Below are 26,287 nucleotides of genomic sequence, written 5' to 3'. Positions count from 1 at the left end.
ATCGGTGAACGATTAGGTATGTCTTTTTTTGTTCTAGTATCTCAGGGGGTTTTGTTATTTTGTGTAACTGCCAGATAAATAACGAGTTTTTTACAATATAATCCAATTTATTTCGTTATTTTGTTTTTTGGGACAGCTATTAAACGGCATTACTTTGGTGTGCGCGTTGCAAGGGTAATGTTAACGTATTAAACCACAAACTGCAGACACATTTCTTCATGTTGAACATTAAATCTCTTTTTCATTGTAATTTAAATTCTTGAAACATATTTTGTACAGCCATTTTTCTTTTTCAACCCAACTGCACATGGTTCAACCTGGCTGCTAGCATGGCTGTATTTACGAATGTAAACAGCAAAGCGAAATGTCAGCAAGCACAGAAAATCGTGCTCGCGGTGTGTTGATAGAGACCGGGCGTTATTTAATCACTGTTTAGTTGTAAAACTTGAAACCCACCCCAAAATGCGGCTAACTAACACGCTTCTACGGCAGCACATAGGCTTCTTCTTCAAGAAGCACTGGCTGCAGCAGGGCAAACGTGTGCCGAACAGTACCGGTGCCGAGGAGGAGCTAGCTGCGCGCGGTATCACTGTCGTCGACCCGTCCGAGGTGCTAAAGGAGCAGCGACCGCGGGAGGACTTCAATATCCCCGGCATGGTACCGCCGCCGGTAGCGCTGGACGAAACGCATCCCCTGTGGAAGGCCGAACCGGCGTACGTGTACGGAGACACCAATGTGCTGCTGGAAGGCGTACGTCAGGCACAGAGCCTCCTGAACACGGCCGTGTACGACGATCTGCCGCTGAAGGTGGAGGAAAAGCTGGAGCAAACGAAAATAACAACCCAGCTCGATCGATCGATGCAGCAAGCCGTCCTATCGGCACTGGTGTTCGACACGGAGCAGGTCAAAAACGCAATCGTAAAGGTGCCGGACCGTCCGGCGTACAAGCTGCCCCGCACGTACGGCATATCGGAGGGCAGACGGAAGTAAGTAGTCGCTTGTGGTACGCTGTGCGGGCACATACTGATCGATACGTAATTTATTCGTTCATTCCAGTCAGCTGATACTGTCCAAGCTCGTTACACACTGCGAACGTTTTGCGGGACGATCCGTGAACGCGAACCGGAAGGTTGTGTTTAATGCACGATTTTTAGTTCCGCTGGTAAAGGACAGCGAACGGGTGCTGCTGAACCTGAAGGCGGAATCGATGATCATATCGCAGGATCCGCTGAAACCGCTTGATACGTCCGTCTATCGGCCGTTGGACGTTGAGCTTCCCAATCTGTTCCCGCTGAAGGAGACGGTTTCCATACCGGTGCAAAACATTTACGATTGGAAGAATGAATATCGTACGTAACGCTGGCAGATGGATCATTTTGTCCAATAATCTTATGATCCTTACGTCTCTTGTACCATTCACAGCCATCAGCCGTAACTATAAGCTGTCCCATCCGCACACCATTCTCATCCACTGTTCGCCAAGCGATGTGAAAAACGCCACCGAGCTACCCGTATCGCGCGATCAAATCGAAGGGCGAACGATGCTGAAAGCGTTCACTGTCGCTGCGGCCCGAGCCCGTCAGCTGTACGGGGACGATGTGAAAACGCTACCCAGCCCGATCACGGTGCAGGCGGTGCAAACCGACAGCAAAACGTTCCACTTTAGCGTCTATCAGCTGAACACGCTCGATCTTGGCTCCAGCACGGAGCGTAACATGTGGTTCCGGAAGGCACCGCTCGACCTGTACTCGGAGTGTGGCTACATCGTCGGCAAACCGACGCTGGCCGACTATAACAAGGACGTGCTGCGGCATTTTGCCGTATTCTATTCAAACTAATTACGCAGATGGTTTGCGCGAATAAAACGATAGCGTTACAGTGAATACCGGTTGTTTAGTTGATTGCTTTTCGTTTGCTTTACACCCTTGGGCTCGTGCGTGTGTCAGAGGGAGAGATAGAGCCGATTAATTAGAATGATGTGCAAAGGAATAATTATTGCTCACAGCTGATTGTCCCTAGATGTGGTTCAATTTATGCATGTTTGCCAACATGCCCGTACTGCACCAATTTAATTGATATTATCTAAAACAATCAATACCGAATTAAAATTCGCCGCAGTAAATAGCACCGCGCAGCACGTGCTCGTTGGCATCCACGCGCTTGCTAGTGTAGGGGAAAGAGAATGGGAACAGCAACAAAAAAAATCAATACCAAACACCCACGAAATGTGCCTCGTGACCGTGAGTGTAAGCTTGGTACTGTTTTCCCGCGCTTCCGTACGGTGGGATTTTCTCCCTCCCAGGATTGCTGGCGCACTGCTTGCGGTGGTATAGAATATTATTGTTTCTCCACTCTGCAACAGTTCGCAACCGACCAAGCAAGCGTTGGCATCAGCGTCGTTGCCGGAGCAGCACGCATGAACGGTGGCGCATTGGGCAGTGTGTGGGTATATGACGCGTAAACGGCGCGTGTGGTAGAATTCAAAGAAATCGATTAAACATTCGCTCATCCGGAGCGACGTTACATTTTTACAACATTGTGCGGTAATTGTGGTGACAGAAAGTGTCCGCTAAAAAGGAAGAAAAATCGATCACATGTAATTATGAGCAAATCACCTGCAAGCGTAGTGTCGTCCGATGAAACGCACAGTGCCAGTGATGAGTCGCTGGTCATTTCGGCCGCCACTTCACACACTTCGCTCAGGTAAGGGGGGGGGGGGGGGGGGGGGGGAGAAGTGACCAACAATGTTTCTGCCATTGGGTGTAATTACAGCAGTGTATGTGTCCCTTCCAGATCGGTTGGAGTGACGAAAGCGGTGCGCAAAACATCCAAAGACGAACCGTCCACGGCCGGTGTTCCGATGGTCAAAGAAAGACCACCGTGGCGTCCCGCAAGTCTTACCGCCGTAGTGGTGCCTCCGCCACCGAAACCCGACATCAAAGCGCGGCTGCTTGAAGCTTCCAAGTGAGTGGTTCCCCTCGGGCGTTCTGCGAGCGTTCGTGTTCTATTTATGAGACGACGTCCAAAAATAGCCAACCCCAACGACACCCCGCACGTGTGCGTGAGAAGGGTTTCAAGCAGCGTTTGCATCGTTTCAGGCGTATGCGTCGCGTCAATGCAGTGGTGCAGACCGATCCGGTGCACACGAAGCTGATGAAGGAGGTGTCCACCGACGAGCAAACCGATCTGATACCGATGGTGGACGAGGAAATACTGACCGATGGCAATCTAGTGATCCGTGAAGTTGGCAACTGTAAGTAAGGGAGAGAAACGGGTTTATGTTTTATCCAGCCGTGTTGCTGAAGTTTGTGTACCATCTTACGGCTTTTCTTCTAGTGATTCTGACACCGTTGCGCAGATGACGGACGGGGTGGAAACGTGCGACAGCGGAACCCAGACCGCCATTCCCCGGAGTGGAATATCGTTCCGGAAGTTCCTCGAACCAATCACCGGCCACGAGCAAATGATGAGCCCGGTAGCTAGCGCCTTGAGAACTCCGGAAGAAGATCAGCTCGAGCTCGAAGGTACAAAGCCAGAGTCCGAACAGCAACACACGAAGCCTATGTTCTCCTGCACCGAGCTGGAACCAGCGGGCGAGCGCTTTCCGAACGATCCCACCGAACCGTGCTCGTCGCAAAGTGGCAGCGACAGCATCAAGGAACCAAACACGCCCGACCTAATCAGTGCGACCGTTGAAGGTGACCCATCGCCACACCGGACGGCCGCGACACTGCTCGAAACGCCCACGTTCGCGGCCTGGCAGAATCTCGACTTCTCCGACGAAGAGTCGGAGGGTTACGTGCCCCGGGAGCTACCCCGCCGACCGATCGGTGAAGGTGACCGTCCGTGGGCCGACTTTAAGGATCTGGTCATCGGATCGCGGGTAGCAAACATGCGCCTTTCGCCCGTGCCGCCCCGCAAACCGCGCGCTCCCAATCAAAAGACGGTGACGTGGAGCGACCGGCAGCACCGCGCCGTCTCGAAGCTGATTAACGAAGCGTCCGCCCTGGTCGACATGTTCGATCACGTGTCGCTGCTGCTCGGGCCGGACATTACGCTGCACAAGCTGCCGCCTCAGCAGGAGTTTCAGCTACCGCCGGCAAAGTGGGAACCACTGCTGACGAAATCGTGCGATCTGCTCGAGGAAAAGCTGGCCCAGGTGAGGCATCTTTCGGTGAGTGATTTCGACCGCCCAACACATGAACCGAAAATTTCGATCACATCTTGCACCAACTCCCCGATGCTGTCGGATGTCGGACCGGAGGACATTTAAAATATCAATTCTTCTAAGACAGCGCTTCATTTTTATTCACTGTTCATACCCACCCCTTCGTTGATATCAGTTTTACCACGGTTAGCAGACCCACGGTCCACCAGGCGGTTTGGGACCTTGTGGCGCCACTTTTTGGTCCATTGCAATCATCCTCTTCGCACTCCTCGCAGGCGGACATGCGAAACGCGGAGCTGAACGCCTCATTGCCCTGCCGGGACAGCAGTGCACACTCGCCACTAACGGCGCAGCCTCGCCAGATACGTTGCGACGCTTCGCTGGCGGTTGGAAGGAGACGTTTGTAGCCACAGACCGGTTTCACTGGATGATTGGTGGCGCTGAATGGTTGGCAGGAAGTTTTCTCCAGCACGGCAAGATTGTCACAATCTAGATCACTGCTATCGGTACTGCAGGTATAACACTCCAAGCCGTATGCGAGCGGGAAGCACAGCAGTGTGGTAGCAGCAGCTAGCAGGATCGTACACGGCGAAGCTAAGACGATCCTCATCTCGTTCAATTGCAATAGTGGTGCGTTCCTTGAAAGTCCTACCGTTCGATTGACCAGACACGATGTGAAGGTTTCCTCTAAATGTGCCACTGATTCGACCCAGACAGCTTGAGTGTTTGAGACTGCTGCGACGCTACAGATAATGCGTGGTGTGGTACTCGAGCTAATCCTATGATAACCGGAAGACCGGCACCCAAACAGTACAGTGGAAGGCCAACAAATACGATACGAGTGGCTCGGGAGCGTCATTACTATTAGCACTGACAGTGCACTGGACCAGTAAAGTACAAGCCATTTGGATTCGATTGTGTTTGATTTTTTTTTTCTAATCTTATTTACACCTTTATTTATTGTCTTATCGATTGGCAATCGATTGGTGGTAAACTTAACAATTCAACAAGAACAAGTATGCATAACGTAAAGGAAACGGAAAACAATCAGGCGTGAAGAATGTAACGGAACGGAGACGACAGATCTCTTAGTGTATAGAGTCCACTGGCTGGCGACCAGCGGCATAAATGTAAAGATAACTCAAGAAATGCAATAAACAAACAGAAATGTAATGCAGTGTGCAGTGCTTTGAGCAAGCGAAGGACAGCGACACTGACCCTCAGCATCGAAAAAGAAAACCTAAAAGCGGCCACCACGGTCTTTTGCTAACCGATCGCACTCCGCATGTCGTGGCTTAGTATCGAAGTACGGGGAAACAGAAGAAAGAAATGCACTCCCTAACGCTTAACAACGTGTACGGTTAAGAGAGAAGCTGGCAGAACATCACACCGAATGTGGGGCGAGGAAATTTGGGGGTGAACGGAGCCGGAAGCATGTTCGCTCGAGACACTATCCGTGTTTGCCCATCCGAGTTCTACCCGATATAGACTTTGCAGACGGTTGCGCTATATCAATCGAATCGGATCGGATACATTTTCGTTAATTATGCTTCTACTTGTTATCAGTCCCTTTTCCTCCCCCCTCTCCCGTGATGCGATATATCATCCCCCAAAACGGTATTCGATCGCGTCGGCGCAATCAGGATTGGCAGTAGCATAGTGCTTTTGCGCATGCTAGGCGAGTCTCTGGTGTTGTTGTTTCGAAAATGCAGTACGCAGCCAGTAGCGTGCCTAGTCTCTAACGTTGGCTGTAGTACGCCACGACATGGGAAAATTTCGTTGAACTAATGAATTTAAAGTTTTGTTTTTGTTTGCGTTTTTCGTTCGAATCTAGGTCCCGCAGCACTGGTGTCAATTTTTATCTTATTCTTTTTTTTCAGCCGTTCGACCAGCTTTTAAGGCATCATTTGGACATGTGCGGGTAACATAGTAGGAAAGTAGCACACTAATTTGGCTACTATAGTCGTTGACATGTGTACATATGTGTATGTGCGTTTTGTGCTAAAATGCTAGCTAGCTATCCTAACAATAATTCGGAAGAGAGAAAGTGAGACAGTAAGCCCTAGCCCTTAGTTCTAGTGAGTGTGGCGTCCGGAACACGTGCGTGGCGTGTCCGTTCACTCGGCAGCAGCAGCAGGACTCTCCTCAGTCTTGCTCTCCTCGGTGGCGGCAGGCTCGGCGGCCGGTGCCTCTTCTGCCGGGGCCGCTTCGGCGGCGGCTTCGGCGGCCGCCGGGGCAGCTTCACCCTCGGCCGGCGCGGCTTCACCCTCCGCCGGTGCGCCCGTCTCCTCCAGCTTGGCGGCCTGGCGCTTCAGCAGCTCCTCGTCCGACTGGGCGATCGCCTTCAGCTCGGCAATCTCCTTGGCCAGCTCCTCGTTGTTCTCCTCGATCGCCTGCTTCTCGAGCTCGTTCAGCCGCGCCAGCTCGTCCTCGCGCACCTTCTGCGCCTCGGTAATGCGGCTCTGCTCCTCCTCCGCCGCCTTGCGCGCTTCCTCCTCGGCGGCCAGGCGGGCCGCTTCCTCTTCCGCCGCCTTGCGGGCCGCTTCCTCTTCGGCCGCCTTGCGGGCCGCTTCCTCCTCGGCCGCCTTGCGGGCCGCCTCCTCAGCTTCCTTGCGCTTGCGCTCTTCCTCCTCCTTGCGCTTCTTCTCTTCCTCCTCCTTGCGCTTCTTCTCCTCCTCCTCCTTGCGCTTCTTCTCTTCCGCTTCCTTCTTCTTCTTTTCCTCCTCCTCCTTCTTCTTCTTTTCGGCGGCCTTCTTCTTCTTGTCTTCGGCCTGCAAAAATGGAAATGGCATGTTAGGGACTGTGTGTTTGCTGCATACACGCAGATGCTACCACTACCTTCTTGGCTTCCTCCAACAGACGTGCTTCTTCGGCCAGGCGGGCCTCCTCAGCAAGTCGTGCCTCCTCGGCCAGGCGGGCTTCCTCGGCCAGGCGGGCCTCCTCGGCCAAACGCTCCTCCTCGATGCGGCGGCGCTCCGCTTCTTCGGCGGCCAGACGCGCTTCCTCCTCCTTGCGTGCCTGCTCCTCCTGGCGAATGCGTTCGCGTTCGGCGGCTCTAAAGAATGAAAGCAAATGTTGCAATGTTGGACAGTTCTCGAGCAGAATATATAAAACCGTCACTTACGCCTCCTCCTTCTTCTTGGCTTCCTCCAGCAGCTTCAGGCGCTCCTTCTCCAGGTTCACCGGTTCGTAGCGAACCTTGTTCAGCTCGGCCACGCGTTCGAGCGCCTCCTGCTTGTCCTTCAGCTTCGAATCGGTCGGATCGTCGTACAGCTTCGGGCAGTTGAACTTGCGCGTCGGGCGAACTGGATTTAATTTTCCTACTGTTGAGTTTCAAGTTCGATTCCCATCGGGGAGTACGGAGTCGAGGGCCAAGGAGCGGTCGGATCGGTTGCGATACAGGTGGGATGCGTTGGGTTGGTTGGTTGGTTGGTCGGGCAGGCAGGGGAAACGGATGGATGAGAGAAGAAGAGATATCTACAATCAGGGAGTCGGTTCTACAAGCGATACTACGATGAGTTGGCATGTGTACTAGCAGTGGATAGTTGGTTCATTTTCGTTCATTTGTTTTATTGCTTTACTCAGGCAGAAGCAGCGAAGCGACAAAGGGCGTTGCCATTGGAAACACAACCCGAAAGGCATGGAAAACGGAGGGGCTCGAACGGTCGTCTCAACATTTCGGTTACTAGTCTGAAGTTTCAATCTAGTAATCCGTTGAACCATTTCGATCCTCGTTTTCCTTCCCGGAGTTGGTTTGGTTCAAGTGCCGGAGGGTGAAGCCGTGAGATGAAGGACAAAAGGACACAATGAAATTAAACACACACTACTAAAAAGAAGATAGGAAGAGCATGCAGAACCCAAATCCAAAACGGATAATAACAATTGTTGTTTACATCGGTAAGTTTTTAACTCTGTTGTACATTGTGAGATCTCTCATGGATATCCCATCGAATTTGTGAACAGCAACGTTTGGTTCAATAGTGCGCGTTAGTACAAGCCAATTCCATTGCATCCAAAAGCAGCATGCCGGCTAGGGTTAGGGTGGTACACATTCCAGAGCATTGTTTTGAACTCCTGCAAACCAACCAACGTGTGTAGGAAGGCCGTGGTCTACTTACTTTGATTAGCTGTTAGAACATGTTTCGGGGGGCTTTGAGGAGATCACATTCAGCAGGGTGGCTCTTACATGGGAAGACACACACTCGCGCAGACGCAGAAGAAGTCAGAGTGGGAGAGAGAGAGAGCGAGAGAGAAAGGCGAGCGTGCGATATCGCGATCGTGGAGTTGTTGTTGTTTTTGTCGAATTGTTTTGTTTTATACAGAGGGGCGAATGAGTGAAGAATGGAATATAAAGTGTTTTTGTTGTTTTTGTGATTTGTTTCGTACGTGTTCACGTGACGTTCGAAACAAACAAAAGGAAGAAGAAAGTGAGGTGATAGTGTAGGGGTATATGATGGGACAAAGAGAGCCTAGAACAGCTTCCTAGAAGGCGCGATCTCGATACTGTAGATCTCCATTTGTAGATGGCATCTGTTATACAACTAGGTTCCGCTAATTGACTCAAAGTTCTTTACAAAAGTAATACACAAAAAAACATGACACTAAAAGATTGCTGCAGAGTGCCACAGTGAAGATAGCAGAAGAGAGAGAGAGAGAGAAACAAGAAGAACAAGGTAGATACTACACAATCACAGCGAAAATCACTATTTACACGGGGTTTTAGAAGACGATAGAAGACTCTACAACATTGCAGCTACAATAGAAGAAAGAGAGATATATAGAAAAGGAATAGAAGTGAAAGGAAAAGAAGATAACTCACACCTGTAAAATGCCTGTCAACTAACCATCCCCCAGTGAGATCATGTACGATCGACCATCGATCCATTTTCGGAAGGGCGTCCCGGATAACACGGAGCGGAGTGGAAATAATTCAATAAGCTAACAAATGGCTTTGTTTCCCGTTAGGTTGACAGTAAATATCGTGTATCTTTTTCACAAGTTTCAAAAATGAGGCGATTCGTTTCACATAGTTAACTTAAAGCTGCGGTTGAAGTGTAAAGCTAACGAAAGAAGTTTGATGATTGCAATCGTTCCGCCTACCCTGCTCCTTGCTTGAACGCAGGGGGTGGCAAGCGGAATACTACATCCGGTAAATAAATCTGTGCTCTAGTAGTATTTGTATCGATAAACTGTAAATATAGTGATGCATCTGTTAAACTATTTATATACCCTCGCTTGCTGGCTAATGGAACATGAGCTGAATCAATAGTTTAAAAGTACACAAACGTACAGTATTCGTAGATAGCGATTAGATATAGAAAGCTTTCCCCTACCCTTCGGGATGATCGTGAGCATCCTGTGATAGTTTCCACGACTGCTGGAATCTACCTAACTTGATGTGAAAGTACTGGCGTTGGCGGCGCTGGAATTTTAAACTAGAGGTTGCGTTCGGCTGTATTTGGACGCACGCACGTTTGATCGCAGAAGTAACCGTTGAACGTTAAGTTAAAAGTTCGAACATGATCGTTAAGAGCAAACCATACCATTAGTTCGTTAACCATTTTTGGCAAAGCGCAAAGCTGAGCACTAACTCTAATCTCTGTTGCGGTTACGATCAGGCAAAGGTTTTAGCGCCTCAGGTATGTTGTTGGGAAGAACGTGCGATTCGTTAAAAACCCCTCAGGCCGATGTCATATCTCGCAATGAGCAGCCAGTTGGTAGAAAGACCGCCGGGCGAGGATCGCACCATTGCTACGAGCTATATTTAAGCGGCTAGATTAACGTCACTGCTATAGATGCCCTTCTTGTCCCCAAGCTTCGATTTGCGAACTTCGGTTTTTGTTTCTGTTTCCTTAACTGGAGTTGGGTTGTTTGTTTGAATACGGTTAGTGCGCCGTTGCGTTAGGAAAAGTTTGTGCCAGAGAGTGGGTGTGGTGTGCATAGGGCGTGAGGTGCATTGTTTTAAAAGAGAAAAAGAAAAAATAATATTATGGGAAAGATTATATATAGAGAGAAAGAGAGAGAAGAAGAAAAAATACAATCATTAGGATCACCAAGTAGAAGCCGCTTGCCTGTCTGCCTGCCTGACTGTTTCGTGCTCGATCGTTCCCGCTCTCTAATGGGTACGATCGAGCATGGGTTTTCTTTTCAGTTTGTTTTATATCGCCAGGCAGAACATTTCCCCCATACACACAAAGAAACACAATGTATTAGATGACGGTGTGCTAGTATATAAATTGACGTTACATACTGGCGAAACGGTAGTGGGTTGATGGGTGGAATTTTGATGTTAGTATTGATCTATTTTTCGCCAACTGGCACGTAAACGCACCCCAGTTGACGTGGTATGTATCGTAATGGACGGGTAGTGTAGGTAGTGCTTGGTGTAATGGTGACGAGCATCACAACGTTAGCCAGAAAGACCGATGACTGAGGAATGGGTTGCGACAGCAGGCGAATGAACGCGGCGCATTTCGTTTGCGCGCAAAATATTACTCACAGAAAGTCCCCGTAATCCCATAATGAAAGAGTATGTGTGTTTGTGTTTGTGTGGGAGTCTACAGCCTCCCACAACTGACGTGGAAAATTACGCGACAGGTGTATACACCGAAATGGTTTCATGCCAGCTTGTGAACCAACACATCCCTTCCCTTCTAGTAACATACACCCCGATGGGACCGAACCAGCCGATACTCGCGCCGGTTGGTGGTGAAGTGTGCACAAAGATGTTCTAAATTAATCACAAACCCCTCATCCTTGACGGTCGCGCACAAAAAAAAAAAAAAAAACAGGCTGGAAACACCTACTTACGAAAACAAACGGGGACAGGGAGTGAACGAACTTCAGATGCTGCGATAGTTTAGCCAGACAAACTTGCCATCGTACATTTTGCGCTGGTTCGGGTTGAGCATGTTGTGGTAGGTACGGGTGTGTGTGGGGTAGAGGTGCTGACGGTAGAGATTGTTCTTAATTTTTACTAAACGTTCGCGACGTTTTAAATATAATTTAGGTAAAGTTTTTTTAGAAATAGGAGAAAAGAAATAGAGCCACATTAGAAATAGGAGACTTTGGAAACGAATAAACAAACTTGGACGTAACATACAGGGAGTGTACAACAGGATGGCTGACATTCGGGAGCATTTTTGTAGGAGTTTAAATGACAGTGGTTTAACCGGAGCTGGTATTAATCAATGATCTAGTTTCGGGGAGTAATTATTGAGGAGACACATTTACGTTTGATCACCAAAACCAACAACCAAACAATACACAATACAGAGGGCAACTCTACCTAAGTAAATGACAGTTACTAAGGCAACTACTAAGAAAGTGCTTGGGAATGTACACTTGCAATGCGCGAACCTGTTCAGTGTAGTATAGCGTTGTTGTCTGTGGTGTGCGGTACGTGTGGTGCGTGGACTGCCGTAGGTACTGCCGAGTTCCACCACGCTCGATTCGCTAGTACACTAGGCCTAGCCTCGGGGTCTGTGTTCAGTGTCGTCGCCTGTTCCGGCTCTGCAAGAGCATCAGCGTACGCTTTGCGTTTCTTATGAGCGTCGAGATTAGAAGTTTTCTTCGGTAGCTTGCTATAACTGCGCACCGAGCGATCGTGTGGTGAAAGTGTTGTGCGTTGTGAAAGTAAACAAAAGAGCATGTCAAAAACGATTTCAGTTAACCAGGATGTACTGTTTGGGTTGGGTGGTAGCCCGAGCAATGCGAATTCCCCGATTCCCCGGATGAGTTAGATCGCTTCAATGCTCGAACCTAGTCCCAAATGTGAGTTTTTTTTTGTTCTGGAAACCCCTTTTTGTCAATTTACTTGTATTCTTCGAGTGCCTCTTTGGCAGCCCTCATCATCGATCTCTGGACCCGCTGGTGGAGTTTGCGTTGGACTCTCGCAAATACTGTTAGTATAGGACGGTGATGCCAAACGGTCGGATGTGTCATGGTGGTAGCAGTAGTAGTAGTAGACAGTAGTAGACAGTAGTAGACAGTTGTGTATACGGAAGAACGTAGTTTGGACGGTGATTTGTCGGTTGGAAAAAGGAGCAACGGATTGAGAAATAGATTCGTATTTAATCATTGCTTAATAAAGTGCAGCTGTGCGTGTTTGCTTGTGTATATGGTAATACAATACAGTGTACTACTGTTTGGTTCGTTTGGTTTTCAGCATCGTTTAGCATTTATTCAGCGCCATTTGTTTGGCCATTTAGAGTATAACAAAAGATGATTTCCAAAACACAACTTCTAGCGAATAACGGGGTTTAGTAACGGGAGGGTAAAAGGAATATTGTAAGACGATCGCAACGATGGTTTCCCAATCAGGTACACAAGCAGATGAGAGAACAAACGAAGTTTAATCACAAACGAACCACTCTCGTTCCATTACCGATACGGCCTAGTGATACTGGTTTTTTTGTTTGGTTTTGTTTAATAGGAAGTGGAGATAAGGTGACTTAAGGCTGGCCTAAGGATACTCGTGAAGGAACTCCTTAAACTCGTCCGGTACCTTGTACGCATGGTTCAGGTAGTACTTTTCGAGATATTTCTTAATTTTCGTGTTTACTATAGAGGCGGTGGAAAGGAGTAGAGATAAAGTAACAATAGCATCATTGCACATAGTAAGCGGTTCGATCAAATATAATATTGAAAAAGAATTTCTCTCGTCAGCAAACAACCACGATGACGACGCAATGAGTCGTAACGCTACTGCGCGCGTGTCCTCTTAGTCGTTTCGTTTCGAGTTCGTTGCGTTCGCAACCTTAGTACAGGGCGTTTAGTAGATACGGTACGAATAGTACGAAGTGATTGGATAGGCAAAGTACCGAACAACGATCGATGGTGCAGTACTGTAACGGTAGCGTTCTAGAAAATGTACGAGTTTAGACGTCCAGACGATATGAAACAAAACAAAGGAAAGAGATAAATGTAGAGAGAAACACAGAGAGAGAGAGAGAGAGAAAGAGAGAGAAAGAAAAAGAGAAACAGAGTGATAAACATTACACAGCTACGAAGGTGAAAACGAAGTTTAGCATACAAATGTGGGCCAGCTCTTGGAAGAGAACCAAATTATAGTTTTCTTCGCCCTACCGATCTGCTTGCGGTTGCAGCAAAAGCAGCGCACTGGAGGATACTATATTTTTTAGTGCAATTTTGAAACGCTTCACACATTCAGTGAGTAGGTAGCAAAACAGTAAAATGGGGGTAAATCGGGTAATCGAAAAAAAAAAACACATTGACGAGTTTGAGCCGCTTTTGCGTTATGCGCGCTGCAAAGGGCTAGCTTGGTGCATCTTTAGAGAGAGAAAAAAAGCCTCCCGAAGGTTTTAAAATGTCGGAAGCTGCTGGTTGGAAGCAAACGAGGCGCATATTAACCATGCAGCGCGACTGCCCCACCCGCCTGTTATTTCGCCATCGTTATTTGCCTTTCGATAGGGATCTATCACTAGCGAGGTGGTTGCGCTTTGAAAATCATCATCATTCGTTGCTGAAAGTGAGGAATCGAATTTGTGCTTAGTTTGTTCATTTCGTTTAATTTTTGGGTGCATGACGGTTTCTCTGTTTCTCCTCGGAAGGACGTAGGAAGGACTGAAATGGGGGGAAAAAAGGCACTTGGGGTACGGTGGGTGAGGACAAATTGTGGGTGTTGTACCGGGGTTGTTGGTTCGGGTGTTGTTTGTATCTGTCTTCTATGCTTTATTGTTCGCACCACGGTTCACACAGTAGCCCGTTTGGTGGTGGCGTCAGTGAGGGTGGTGGTGAGACGGTGAGGATGCCCTGGTCAGGGACGGGAGACGATCGGTCCGGTGTGATATCGCGATCGCTCAACGACGATCGGTGCGAGTTGGTGAGCGGTCGGGTCGGGTAGTCGGTAAGAGGGCATGGCGTATGTGGTTGTTGGTGTGGTGAGGATGGTGATGATGTTGGTGGTGGTGGTGTTTGCTGCTTCGGAGCCTCCGCCCGCACCGCCTGGCGGGCCCTCGATTGTTTGTCCTGCTGGCGCCGGACCCGTTCCCTCTTACCTTCCTCCACATCGGCCTTGGCCTGGGTGCGGTTCGACTTATAGTACGACATGACGTTCACATCCTTGCCGACCTTCGCGGTATCGTAGTTATAGATACGGGGCTTGGTCTTCGGGTAGGCCTGCGAGCCAATGATGCGCGTACTGGCCAAATGGTTCTTGCCTGGAGCGGGGTGGGGGGGGTGGGAGGAGTTTGTGCCGTCGTATCAGGGACAACCAACACACCAAATCCGCCACAAACACATCCGGGTGGGTGATTCGATTGTGTTGGATTGTGTTGGACAAATCGACCGCACATCGAACAGCGAAACAGAGAGTGTGTGAGAGAGAGAGAAAGAAAGAGAGAGAGAAAGATAGAAAGAGAAAGAGATAGAAACAGAGAGCAGATACCCGGTTGCGGTGGTGGGACGGGCAACAACAACAAAAAAAACGGGAGAAAGGAAGAGAAAACAGAGAGACACAGGGTTTCGAATTAAGGTGAGGCACGAACACTTTCAGCACGCAGCACGTGAAACGCGTGTAACGTTCAGATGCTTTTGCAAAACAAATACAGTGTCATAACTACACTTTGGATTTGTTTAAATTTGGCCAAAACAAATAAAAAACGCACAACAGGCAGAAGAACATGGTGAGACACAATGAAAAGAAATAAAAAAACAGCAACAGCACAGATCGCGTAATGAACAAATGTAACAAACTTCGAACACAAGCACCCGGAAACATAACATCAAAGTTGAAAAGTAAATGAAACGAAAACAGAAACACCATATGCATTCCAACAACAACAAAAAACAAGTTATAACAGTTAAGAGTTAAAGTCCCCCGAGCCAAATGAAATAAGTTCGAGGTTGATCGAGGTTGAGACGTTGAGTCTTGGAATGCTTGGCCAGAAACAACACATTTTCACTTGACGGTATCGAGTTGATGTCGATTCGAACATGCTTTGAGCAATTCTATTGCCCAATTTCATACAATGTTGCTGGTGCTGTTAACACAACTCTTCTACCCTGGAACCAATCGTTAATAACATCAAGTTTAGCAGTTTTACAATCAACTTCTTCGGACAGTTTCGACGTCACGTACACGTACACGTCGGGATCACTATACTAACCCTCCTCATCCACATAGTAAGTGTAACGCCACAGGATGTCATCCAACAGTACATATTCTTCGGTTTGTAAAATCAAGTTTGTACAAGATCCAAACGCAAGTATGGTTTAGAAAGGTTGAATAGTACGGCAAATTAAAAAAAAAGAATGTAAACACGCACACACACACAAACAACATCAAAACACAAAAACACATCAAACAAACCCCCATACAACCATAAGAAATGTAACGTTGCAGCAGTTGTAGCAGTTGTGTAGTAGCAGCGATATTAGGTTGCAAAGCGTACATCCAACCGGAGTAACCCAGTGACACCGGGAAAGTGATGTAAACAGCGAGTGAAGGAAGAAACAACAATATGGTAAGCGATTGCAGAAAAAGAAAACAAAGTCAATAAAACGAAACTAAACGCGACACACGTACAAAATAGACAAACAAAAAAGATCAAAGAATAACATAACGTTCGAACACAACTGAGATTTGATGACGAATGCAGCCAAGAAACGGAAATAACAAATGAAGCAAAAGCAGTTTGAAGCATATTTTCAGCATTAAAGGGGATAGAGAAATGCCATGTTTTTTTTCCTATTGTTTTGCAATACCAATGATATTTCAAAAAATGACATAAAATTTTTGGAAGTTTTTGGAAGCTCTAAAGAAAATCGAAAAGGGTATTTTGAGGGTTTTTTGGGGATTTCTTTCTAGCAGGAAGCTTCTACTATGTAAGAAAGAGGGATTTTGATATGTTTTCTCTCTGAAGATAGGAAGAGAGACACCGGCCTCGGATGGAGAGACGGATGGGTGTGGACTAGAAGGGGGGTTTTGAAATTGGCGTTCAACGGTCGGCACTTACCGACATAGCGCGACGCTGGCGAATGATATCTAGCCATGGCTTCGATATCGTTACGGACGCTGCGAATCGGATCGGTAATGTGGCTCTTCACGTAGGTGTCACTGTTCAGGCGGTTGTGCGTGGAGAACGGATCGTACACCCACTTCTTCGGACTGGTGGACAAGTGTGGACAAAATACAAGTCAGTTAGTGAAGGTCGTGAAGGTTTCCGTGATCTGCCGCTCCCAATACATACTTCGGTTCCGGAGCAGCCTGAGCGATCGGGGCCATCAGACGGGGAACGGGATCGTTCAGCTGGCGCAGCAGCAGTGCGGTCGAGTTGCGGATATCGCTCTTTGCGTCCTCAAACTCCTACAGACGCAGGACAGTGCAGCATCAAGCGGAATCGAAGTTTGAACCATAAAATGAGAAATTGCTTATTAGTTTGCTACGAACGACGAACACCAGTAACACTACCAACTGCTAACGGTAACAACCGCCGCGGGGCGGAAACGGGCAAGCTGTTTTAATAAGGATGCTTTAGGACGTTTTAAGTTGCTCGGGGTTGCTTCTTTCTACAAGCGAGGGAAACGAGCTCCAGCGGACTTACGACCAAACGTGAGCGGGAGCGGGGGATCATCAAACTACGCATCACGCAACACATTGAAGCTCACGCTCACAAACGAGGTAAACGGTCCTAGTGGGCAATGCAATGGAGACGCATGGTAGCACGTGGTTTTGACAGCGCAGTGGTTGGTGAGTTGAATGAAGTTGTGTATGGTGTGGCTGCGTACTTTTTAATTTGTGTTTCATTTGCGTTGCGTACTAAAAGATTTCTACCTGCCACCTGGGAGGTTACGATTTGTGCAGTACGAAACGGGGCAACGATTTGTGAACTTTGCCAGCAAAACTACGAATGTGGGTCAAGGTCATGTGAGGCTTTCCCTACACAGCTTTGGGCAGTGTACACCCGTGTACTGATGATAGTGTTATTGCACCGAAAAACAGCGCTTTCCATGTGTTAAAGCTTTTCCGAAACGCGATTTGATTGGCCGGTTAAAAACGCACCCTTGCGCTAGCGGGCTAGAATAGCGCGGGTAGAATAAACAGAAGGCAACACAGTCAGCGAGTTGAGCGAGTTAAGGTTTGGTTGATACCGGCGTGGTGTGGTGGTAGTATTTACTGTGTGTTGTATAGTAGAGTAGTGTCTGGCACTTCGGTATACTTTCGGTCGGTGCTGCGTGTTTCCATTGCTTACCAAGTATGAGGGCGAGTTGTAATACTGCTCTAGGGCACTACTTACAGGACTAGCGCGATATTTACGTTCAATGCGATCGAATTCTTTGTTGATGATCGACGGGCGCAGGTAGGGCGAGCGGATCGTGACGACCCGGGCCGGCGATACGATGACGCGGGCCGGCGAACGGATCGCCCGCACGGTGCGCATCGGCGAGCCGAGCACGCGGACCGGCGAGCTGATCACGCGCACCGGCGACCCCAGCACCCGCATCGGGGATACCACGATCCGCGGCGGCGACGTGACGACCCGCGTCACTGGAACGAGCCGCTTGTGCGCAACGTACGGCATCGGTGTGCGGTACGTCGTGGTGGTGGTGGTGATCGTGTTGAACTGTTTATGGGGATGGTGGTCATGGATAGTTTTGTTGGTTCGTGGTGGTGGTTTTGGTCATCATATGTGTTGTTGATGTGTGTTGACATGTGACCAATAGAAACGGGGGTTGATTTTTTTTTGTACATGGCATCATTTGTACACACAAACACAAGACAGAAAGGTACGAAGGTAACGATGGTGGTGGTAGCACATTGGGATGAATTGTGCAACGATGGTGCAAAGATTTGGTGGTGCAAATTTACCGGAACGAATACGTCGGAGGTGTGTGAAGATTGGTGAACACGGGAAAGGCGACAATGAGATAAGAAAACGGAGAGAAAAAGAGAGAGAAAGAGCAAGAACATGGGGCAAAAGAAACGAAGAACGCATTAGAGACTAGAGAATCTATTATTTACAAACACAAACATGAGAAGAAAACGTAGTCCACCTTGATCGCTAGTTGATAAGTAGATCGCAAAGAATACTAAACTAGGTTGTCATCATTTAAATATTGCTCTTTTTCACATTTAACTCAATGCTATCTACATAAAAAAGTATAAAATTTGAGTCGACAATTTGATGTAAGAGCTAAGAGGAGGAATGTGCAAAAATACTTGGATGTACTACGACATATTGTGGTATTCAAAATTCTACATTCTTTGCAGAAGGATACTATATCTTTCATACTTTACTACTTTAAGAAATGTGAAAATTATAGCAAGAATTATAATCTATCATGTTTTCCTAAACTGTTAAAATGGTAATTAAGATACAAAACTGACAAAAATATATGTACTAAAACTGTACTACTAATTCACAGTCCCTTTTAAGAGAACAATATTTAACAATCAAAATTTAGAATGCAAAATCAACAAACGAACGTTGAAACGTGTCTTGAAAAGATAAATGTGAGTCGAGATGATTTTGTACAGTTTTGTACATATGAATTGCAGATCTAACACACTACAACAACTACCCGCAAAAAAACAACATTCAATATACAGTGGTGAAAGAAATCGGATACATTCGAGTGAAAAACTTCGGTGGAATCTATCCTGTGGGAAGTAAAAGAAAACAAAAGAAAATACTTACGCGTGGCACTCCGGAGTATCGCAGTGGAGTCTGTGAGAAAATAGTGGGGGGAGAGAAACGGACGTTACAATTATTCTCAATTCTCATTCGTACGGGTACGGAAAGAACGTGAAGAACGGTGAGATCAGATGAGAAACGAACAGTTGTGTGGAGTAGACTACCAAGGAAAGAAGATGAAACGCAGATTGTGGAGGAACCGGGAGTTGAAGGTGAGGCAAAGAAGATACATTGGTTGGTACAGATACAGCTCATAAAACGGGAGTGAAAATGGCGTTGGAAAGAGGAAAGCGAACGATACAGTAGAAACAGAAGAGAACGTTACAGGAAACAAACAACGTAGATGTACAAAATGGACACAAAAAAAACTAACAAACAAACATATACAAAACGAAACACACATTCACATACACACGAGAAACACTTCAGACTTCCGAGAAGTATTTGTTCTGGCAGATGTTTCTCGTTGAATAAATACATAGAAAGTGTAAGTAGGTGGGTAGTGTGAGTCTGTGGATTTTACAGTTAGTACAGTGGAATAGTGGAACAGCGCAGTGCTTAGTATGGCTGCGTACGTTACGTTTATGCTGTTATGTTTAGGTTGTTCAGGGCAACAAGCTCTAAGGAAGTTTGACAGTTGCGGACAATGGGTACGAACGCTTAATTTTAAATAGATTCGATTTGATTTTAGAACAAATGTACGCATTGATTCGTTTTTTGTTGTTGTTGTTGGAACATCAGTCTAATAAAATCCTTTTGTATGAACAATATCGCATTCCACTGTACTAAAAGCCGTCCGCAGTCCCCCCTTTTCACTACCTCTCTACGCTACGTGTGTGTTTGTATGTGTGCGTGTGACACTGTGCCTTGTTTCCGTACGTGTTTGTGTGCATTTCGTATGTCCATTCCATATCGAACCAGCAAAAAAGGAAGAAGGACAAAACAAAACAAAAAACACAGGCTCGTTTGGCGATTGGAAAACAATTTGTTCTCCATATCGGTTTTCCGGCTTTATTTTAATCAAACATTTGATATTTTGGATTCAATTCCGTTGGATAGTTATATGATTTTCACAAATGTAATTCAAATTGCTCAATTTTCTTGACAATATATGCAGAATATAAATATGAGATACAATAAATAACGGGTTAGTACCGGTGCACCAACTAATACTCGCTAAGGAGGGTTTGAACTACTAAGTGGCATGATGTTACTAAGGTCACCCGTAAGGGTACTTATAGACATGGTGCATGTGCTACGCTATAGTACAACAGGATCCCTCGCTATCTGCAATCCCTTTCCTGGGAGCAACCGTTACTGGTAGCTCGACCCGGACGAGCGTGTGAGGAGCGTGTTCGAGACAGTTGGTGATAATGGTGAAGTTTAGAAACGTTTTCACAGTGGGAGGGGTTAGTATTGTGACGATCGAAGGCCCCTGCTCGAAGGAAGGAAAAGTATACAAACACAGAATACACACACACACAGACACACAACACAGAAGCCTTCGATGGTTCGCGTGTAAGGGTTTCAGGGTCGTCCGGCGTAGCGTTTAGACGCGGTACGAGTAGTGCCGGTAGGTGGTACCGTGCGGCAAGCGTCCGGAAGTGGTCGAGCTGTAGCTGTAGCCACCGGGGCCACCGCCCGTGGTCGAGGTGCGCTCCGTACTGTACGAGTAGCCGCCCGGTCCGCCGCGGCTGTTGCGTTCCGTGGTCGACGAGTACGAGGACGTGGACGTGGACGGGCGCGAGTACGGATTGGATGAGTTGGCTGACTCGGTGACGGTCTTGTAGGTCTTTGAGTACGTGTAGGACTCATCACGACGCGGCGTCGACGTCTCGACGGTCGTATAGCGTGGGGTCTGCGAAATGCGTTCGTTTTCAGTTTGGATATGTTTTTTTTGTTTCTTATGTTTGCGGATTGTTTTTTTTTTCTTGCTTGTTTTTATTATTCAAATGCTTGGGCATTACATTATCAATGCGCCTGCTTTACTGCTAGCTTGCGGGAAAGGCGGGAAAGGGGAAGGAAAATAAGGAGTAAGGTGATAGGGAGGGCAGGAAAAGTGTTCGCTTATCTTTACTCTGTGTCTGTGCAAAAGCGTTCACGTTGCCGTTCAACGCAGCTTCACAGCAGTTTCTTCTACTCGTTTGGAGAAATTGAAACAAGTTTGCAAACTATTCCCATCTTCGCGGTTCGTTTCGTTCGATTAATGATGTCTTTCGTAGCTGGCGGCGCATTTTGTGTGTGCATGTGTGTCTAGTTTAATACTGTTCTACTAATGTGACCCGCCCTCTGGTGGCTAATCCGGCAAGCAACACGTCCCCATGCCGTGCGCCCTCTAGTGGCGGTAGTAAGTGCGAGCATAGCCCGGCTCGAAAAACATCACGTGCCGGCGCCCTTCCTTGACCGGGGCCGTCCCGTGCACGCGGCGCAACAGCGTATCCACGTTGTCCGCGTCCGTCGTGTGCCCGGTCGCCCGATTGTACTCCCGGCGGTGCAGCTCGTTTGCGATACGCTGGCGGTTCAGGTCGCGCGGCGACCGGTACTGGTCGATCGGGCGGGCCAGAATGCGCGGGTCCGGCTCGATTCCCTCGCGATTGATCGTCTCCAGTATGGAGACGCGGGCCTCCTTGCGCGGCTGCCGCTTGCCGTACGCCGTGACCGGGTCCGGTATCAGACTGGGCCGCGGCACAAACGGCACCTTGTCCCAGTCGACACCGCGTCTCTGTGAAGAAGAGTGCAGTTTGCAGCAAGTGCAAGTGATTGATAGTGGTCGGTGAGGTGGTAGGGTGGGGTTTTTTTATGCGGCAGGCGGGCACACAGTGGGAGGCCTTCATGACGCAGCATCGAAGAGGTATGGTTAGGGTGGGGTTTTGGTGGTTCGGATGGTTAGCGTTAATGGCAGTGAGAGTTTGCATTGCTTTTTCCTCCCCTGCAAGTGCGTTGATCAGTGCCAGCTAGATGTCAGCAAAGTAGTGTGTCACTGATCCCAAGTACTAGAAAGGGTATGAAAATGAGAATTTTCCAAAAACCTACACAACCTTACTGTGCTACTCATAGCGAGTGTTGGAGTTGTGAGAGCGATCTATTCCTACCAGTTAAAAAGCACATTTTTTTAACTTCAAAACTATACTCTGCCGCAAACGTTCATCTTCTAAAATGATGGACAAAGGAAACCAAACAAAAAACAAAAACACCCATTCCACACCCATCTGTCTCCCTTTCCGGCCATCCCGACAGCCCGACCGGCCACTCCACGTTCGCTTCGAGTGTGAGGTGTAGCTTATTTTTGATCATCCGACCCATTACGAAGCGTGACGGTGACCAGCGTGTGCTGCTGCTGGTGGTTGTGCTCTGTTTTTGTGCGGTACATTCCGCGCACACCGAGCGCATTTGCGTTTAAAAATAGCATTTGCTCAGTCTAAAGTCTACCCACCGTCGGGTAAAGCAGTTCTTCCTGTCGAATGGAGCACCATTCCGCACCCGCAGCTGTGTTTGAGGGTGTGTGCCTTTTTTCTGTGTCTTTGTTTTCTTGTTTTTCTTTAGCTAACCCTGTACTTGCTGCCGTGGAGAGCACTACACCAATGATAGCTACTCCACTACCACCACCACCACCACTACTACTACGCGTTTGCCGCGTCGAAAGTACAAGCGTGCGACGTTCGCCCTTGCCCGCCTAGACAACATATTTTTAGTTTGACAAATGAGCGAATGTGTGAGATTTTTATGTTTTCGTTTTTGCATGCTCTTTTTGAACATTTTCTTTTCTACAGCTGGTATGTCAAAACATTGGACATAATTTTAAATGTATTTTTGGAAAAATTATTTGGATACACTGTAAAAATACCGCTTTCATCTTTTTTCGCCTCTTCGCTCGCTTAGACGCGCATACGCCGTACGCAGCCATTTTTCGCCTGACCGCATTATGGCGCCTCGTAGTAGCGCAAAATTGTGTCATAATTTGGAGCGCAAGTTAAGCTATTTGGAATGCCAGTGTGGGGTTTTATTTTTAGCAACTGTGATCCCATTCTCACACCGCTGGTGTTGCGCGCGTCACACACACTTACACAGGTACGGTTACGGCTAGTTTGCAGCCATTGAACCTGACCCTGTTTGGTTAAGGTGGTAATGGCTTTTTTTTTTGTTCAAACCCATCATCGTGCTGTACGCAGCCACACTGCAAAATTCGCCGGGGCAAAGCAGGTCGTGCAGGCTACTTTGATGTCTACCGAGCGCGGCGCCAAAGCCAAAAGCGCCACCATTTCAAAAGCAGCCCAAATTTCACACAATTCCTGGTAATTATGCTAAGGGGCAAGCCGTGCGCCGTGCGCATCCATTACGCGGGAGGTTCGCATTCTGTTTCGCATTTCGCCACCGGGCCACAGCACTCGGGCGGTGCGGATTAAATATAGAATTCTATCGTGCCACGTTTCTGCGCTGCATTGAGCCACTGGCAGACAGACGTTTGGCTTGGCGTTTGGCCACGTTTGTGTAAGGACTCCGAAGAACAAAACACAACTCGAAACGATATCGAGTTCCGGCATTACGGGGAGCTTAGATGGTGTGCTATAAAATCCGGATCGACTTGCTAGTGCCAGATGGTGTAACGATCGGGGAGGAACGAGCGTACGGAGCTCATAAAATGTTCGACTGTTTGTTCCGTATCGCTTCGAAAGGGGAGCTAATTTATGGGGGAGAGCGCCTTATGGTGACATGTCGCGTAGACGAGAGCTCGTTATATATATTCTTTTTCTCGGAGCGTAAATCTCGCAATAGTGTCAGTAGCAAGATTTATTTGATTCGATTTTTTTGTTCGTCGTTTTTGTTTTGAGCGCTATACAGTTTAGTGCGATATTGTTCATTCATGTTCGTCATGGATGGGTGGAATAATTTCCAAACGTGTCTCAATTTCTTCATACAAAAACAAAACAATATACATAGGTGTGTCTAAAGCTCTTTGTACAATACTAAGATAAAAATCCTAAATGTGAAACAATAACGATTTATAGTCCTGTTGGTATTTCATGGAGTTTTTTTTACATAAAAATTACATACAAAAATGAAAACACAAAATGTACACCAATAATTGAAAGATAAAAGTTTAACAAGAGAGAAACAAAAAACGACAAAGTAACCAACATACAAACATGTACACGGTACAAAATGAACAGCCAATCATGAGTAAACGGTACAAATGAGAAGAACAAAAACATAAATGGCCCGGTTACGTACAACCGTTTTACAGCCCTTGGGAAAATAGAGAAAATGGAGAAGAAAGTAGTAAAGTGTGTGTAATGTTGCTTTCGTTGTATGGCGCTCGGTGATGCCAACGATCCAGCACACTGGTCCAAAGTATTGTTTGTGGACCGAATGCACCCATCAGCAGATTGTGGGCGTAAATTTTGTTTGTTTCACATTTGTACATGGGGGTGGTAGGGTGGTGTTTTCCTTCGAGCTTTCGAGTATTTTGTTTCTGTTGGAGCTTTAAAATGACGCACTTGACGCACTTTGGAACAGCGGATGAGTTATGTGAGTTAAATGGTGTGGTGGTAGGAAGGAAGGAGAGGAACGGAATACACACACACACACACACACACACACACACGCAGGGCCACACTAACACACGCAAGACACCTAAAGAGGAGTTAGGGTTAGGGAATAGAGTAAGGAGAGGAATGAGCTAGAAAAAGACACACAGCAAGAGGGACACAGACACACAACCGTTGGACTGATCGGTGGCGCAATCGTGCTGTGTAACGTTCAGGACCAACCAATTCACCGTCTCCCTACAATTCTATTTTAGTACCGGTTCGTTCCGTTCCATTCACGTCAATGCGAGCTGTCTGTCGTTTCCCGTTTTCGTTATCTTCGAACGTGCTGTATCGTAGCAGTGATCGTGAATTGGAAACGTACCGAAAAACACATCCACCTAGTAAGGTGGTTGCTTAACATTTAGAGTCTTTAGTAGCACTTTCTACGGCACGTACACTAGGTTTTTTTTTTTCGAGAGTATTCGAGAGTGTATAACAGTTTCACAGTTTTTAGTACAATTTTTTGTTCCACAGCACATTTTTATCGACTACTAGAAACCACAGCACTTTGGTTTTTTGCTTTTTTTCTCATCATTTCACTAAACCTTGGAGACGGTTCACTCAAAGTCACTGAATGTTACACAACTCATCAAGCGCACACTGATCGTCCCGGGGCGGAGAAAGGATCACCTTCGACCGAGTGAACGATCAAACCGAAAGTCGTCGTTTGTAAGCGATTTCAAGATTGGATCGCGAAGCGATTGCGATCCAAGCCTAACTGGCGGAATTTAAACTCCAGAATTGTATCCGTTTTTTTTTAATTTGGCTCTATTTCACTTGATTTTGATCACTACCACAACGAGATTCGGTACCATCAGTACACTCGGTCAGGGTTTAGGAACACTTGGAAAGTGGATCGTTGGACGATGTAAAGGATCTCAAGGTGGTCGAGGTGTGTTTGGGCGGAGTTTTATGTGGATTTTTTTTTTAGTTCGATGTAGGGAGGGGAATAAAATAACTCATTCCGCGCGGGAAAAAGTAAGAAATATAGATAGAGAGCGAGAAATTGGAAACACTTTTGCGATGGGTTGTTTGTGTGCGTGTGTGAGAGAGGGGAGTTTTGTCGTAGGCTCGGTTACGGGATACGAAGGAAACGCATGCTTACCGTCACAGTGTACGAGGAAATCGTGGGACGGGTATAGCTCGAGCCAACCCGGCGGGTGGAGTAGAAGTCACTTTCGTAAACCATTGTGTTGTCTTAGCTGGACGCAACGCGTTCGGATATACTTTAGGGTACTGTCCTTTTGCTGGTGGCTCACACTGTCACACTACTACTGCTTTCCACCGGTTTGGGTGCACTTGCTGCGCTTTCGCTGGTCGAAATGGTTCTGAACCGTCGCACACCGCTGTGTGATGAAGTAGTCGCTCTATCGGCGTCGGTTTCGGGGGTGCTTCGGGCGCTTGAGCGTGCGCTGGCCGTCGGCTAAAAGAGTGAGACGATCTCGCGCGATCGGGAATAGCATCCCCTCGGTACCCTTTGGCCGTGGTGAGCCATGGTGTCCGGAAGCGAGACACAAAACGCTTCGCGAACGAGCTGGATCGGGATGCGTCTGCGCTGTGGTGGAAGTGAAATCGAGGCAACCAGTGCCGTTGCTATGACGTCATGGGAGATGGTGGGACAGGTGATGGTGGGAAGCGACTGACAGTGTGTGTGTTTAAGCGTGTGGGCGAAAGTTATCGTTTTCGGCGAGTTGTTTATTCGTCCGCGTGTGTTGGTGTGTGAGATTTTCCGTTCATATTTTGCGAACGTAATCGCGACATTCATTGAATGCAACAGACCGGACAGTGGGCAGGGTAGGGGAATGGTATGGTAGAATTTAAATATAAAAGAAACCGAATATACATTGCACCCCACCACTGAAGGACATGTGTCT

General features: G+C 47.5%; 4 protein-coding genes across 10 annotated transcripts; 2 read left to right on the top strand and 2 right to left on the bottom strand.

The window, feature by feature from the left end:
* The first annotated feature begins 347 nt into the window (after positions 1-347).
* LOC120948493 (39S ribosomal protein L37, mitochondrial) lies at positions 348-1,883 on the top strand. Its single transcript, XM_040364885.2, has 3 exons — positions 348-986; positions 1,057-1,349; positions 1,423-1,883. Exons 1-3 carry the CDS (start codon positions 463-465, stop codon positions 1,836-1,838), a joined length of 1,233 nt encoding a protein of 410 aa, XP_040220819.2. The 5' UTR covers positions 348-462; the 3' UTR covers positions 1,839-1,883.
* A 98-nt stretch (positions 1,884-1,981) lies between these two features.
* LOC120948492 (uncharacterized) lies at positions 1,982-4,273 on the top strand. Its single transcript, XM_049611282.1, has 4 exons — positions 1,982-2,703; positions 2,794-2,964; positions 3,099-3,257; positions 3,337-4,273. Exons 1-4 carry the CDS (start codon positions 2,603-2,605, stop codon positions 4,271-4,273), a joined length of 1,368 nt encoding a protein of 455 aa, XP_049467239.1. The 5' UTR covers positions 1,982-2,602.
* An 8-nt stretch (positions 4,274-4,281) lies between these two features.
* On the bottom strand, positions 4,282-4,925 carry LOC120948495 (uncharacterized). Its single transcript, XM_040364888.2, has one exon. It carries the CDS (start codon positions 4,776-4,778, stop codon positions 4,317-4,319), a length of 462 nt encoding a protein of 153 aa, XP_040220822.2. The 5' UTR covers positions 4,779-4,925; the 3' UTR covers positions 4,282-4,316.
* Positions 4,926-5,094: 169 nt separating this feature from the next.
* Positions 5,095-25,842, bottom strand: LOC120948490 (uncharacterized protein CG45076). 7 transcript variants are annotated; one of them, XM_040364876.2, is made up of 10 exons: positions 25,519-25,842; positions 18,829-18,858; positions 17,383-17,754; positions 16,381-16,496; positions 16,147-16,298; positions 15,298-15,354; positions 14,188-14,349; positions 7,293-7,491; positions 7,007-7,223; positions 5,095-6,939 (listed from the first exon to the last, which is right to left on the bottom strand). In XM_040364876.2, the coding sequence occupies exons 1-10, from the start codon at positions 25,600-25,602 to the stop codon at positions 6,286-6,288; spliced, it is 2,043 nt and encodes a 680-aa protein (XP_040220810.2). In that variant the 5' UTR covers positions 25,603-25,842; the 3' UTR covers positions 5,095-6,285. The 7 variants fall into 7 exon arrangements, with proteins under 7 accessions (XP_040220810.2, XP_040220811.2, XP_040220813.2 ...); XM_040364877.2 differs by having other exon boundaries at positions 17,428-17,754; XM_040364879.2 differs by lacking the exon at positions 14,188-14,349 and having other exon boundaries at positions 25,519-25,841.
* Positions 25,843-26,287: the final 445 nt, after the last annotated feature.

The sequence above is a fragment of the Anopheles coluzzii genome, chromosome 2 (assembly GCF_943734685.1).
Source record: "Anopheles coluzzii chromosome 2, AcolN3, whole genome shotgun sequence".
In the NCBI taxonomy this organism is placed as follows: domain Eukaryota; kingdom Metazoa; phylum Arthropoda; class Insecta; order Diptera; family Culicidae; genus Anopheles; species Anopheles coluzzii.
This window is presented reverse-complemented; position numbering and strand designations above follow the sequence as displayed.

Coding starts and splice junctions, on each gene's coding strand:
- LOC120948490 (XM_040364876.2), bottom strand. CDS start 25,602: ATGGTTTACGAAAGTGACTTCTACTCCACCCGCCGGGTTGGCTCGAGC. Junction 16,299..16,380: donor CAGGCTGCTCCGGAACCGAA/GTATGTATTGGG, acceptor CTTGTCCACCAG/TCCGAAGAAGTGGGTGTACG. Junction 7,492..14,187: donor CAAGGCCGATGTGGAGGAAG/GTAAGAGGGAAC, acceptor GAAACTCAACAG/TAGGAAAATTAAATCCAGTT.
- LOC120948493 (XM_040364885.2), top strand. CDS start 463: ATGCGGCTAACTAACACGCTTCTACGGCAGCACATAGGCTTCTTCTTC. Junction 987..1,056: donor ATATCGGAGGGCAGACGGAA/GTAAGTAGTCGC, acceptor CGTTCATTCCAG/TCAGCTGATACTGTCCAAGC. Junction 1,350..1,422: donor CGATTGGAAGAATGAATATC/GTACGTAACGCT, acceptor TACCATTCACAG/CCATCAGCCGTAACTATAAG.
- LOC120948492 (XM_049611282.1), top strand. CDS start 2,603: ATGAGCAAATCACCTGCAAGCGTAGTGTCGTCCGATGAAACGCACAGT. Junction 2,704..2,793: donor ACTTCACACACTTCGCTCAG/GTAAGGGGGGGG, acceptor TGTCCCTTCCAG/ATCGGTTGGAGTGACGAAAG. Junction 2,965..3,098: donor CGGCTGCTTGAAGCTTCCAA/GTGAGTGGTTCC, acceptor GCATCGTTTCAG/GCGTATGCGTCGCGTCAATG.
- LOC120948495 (XM_040364888.2), bottom strand. CDS start 4,778: ATGAGGATCGTCTTAGCTTCGCCGTGTACGATCCTGCTAGCTGCTGCT.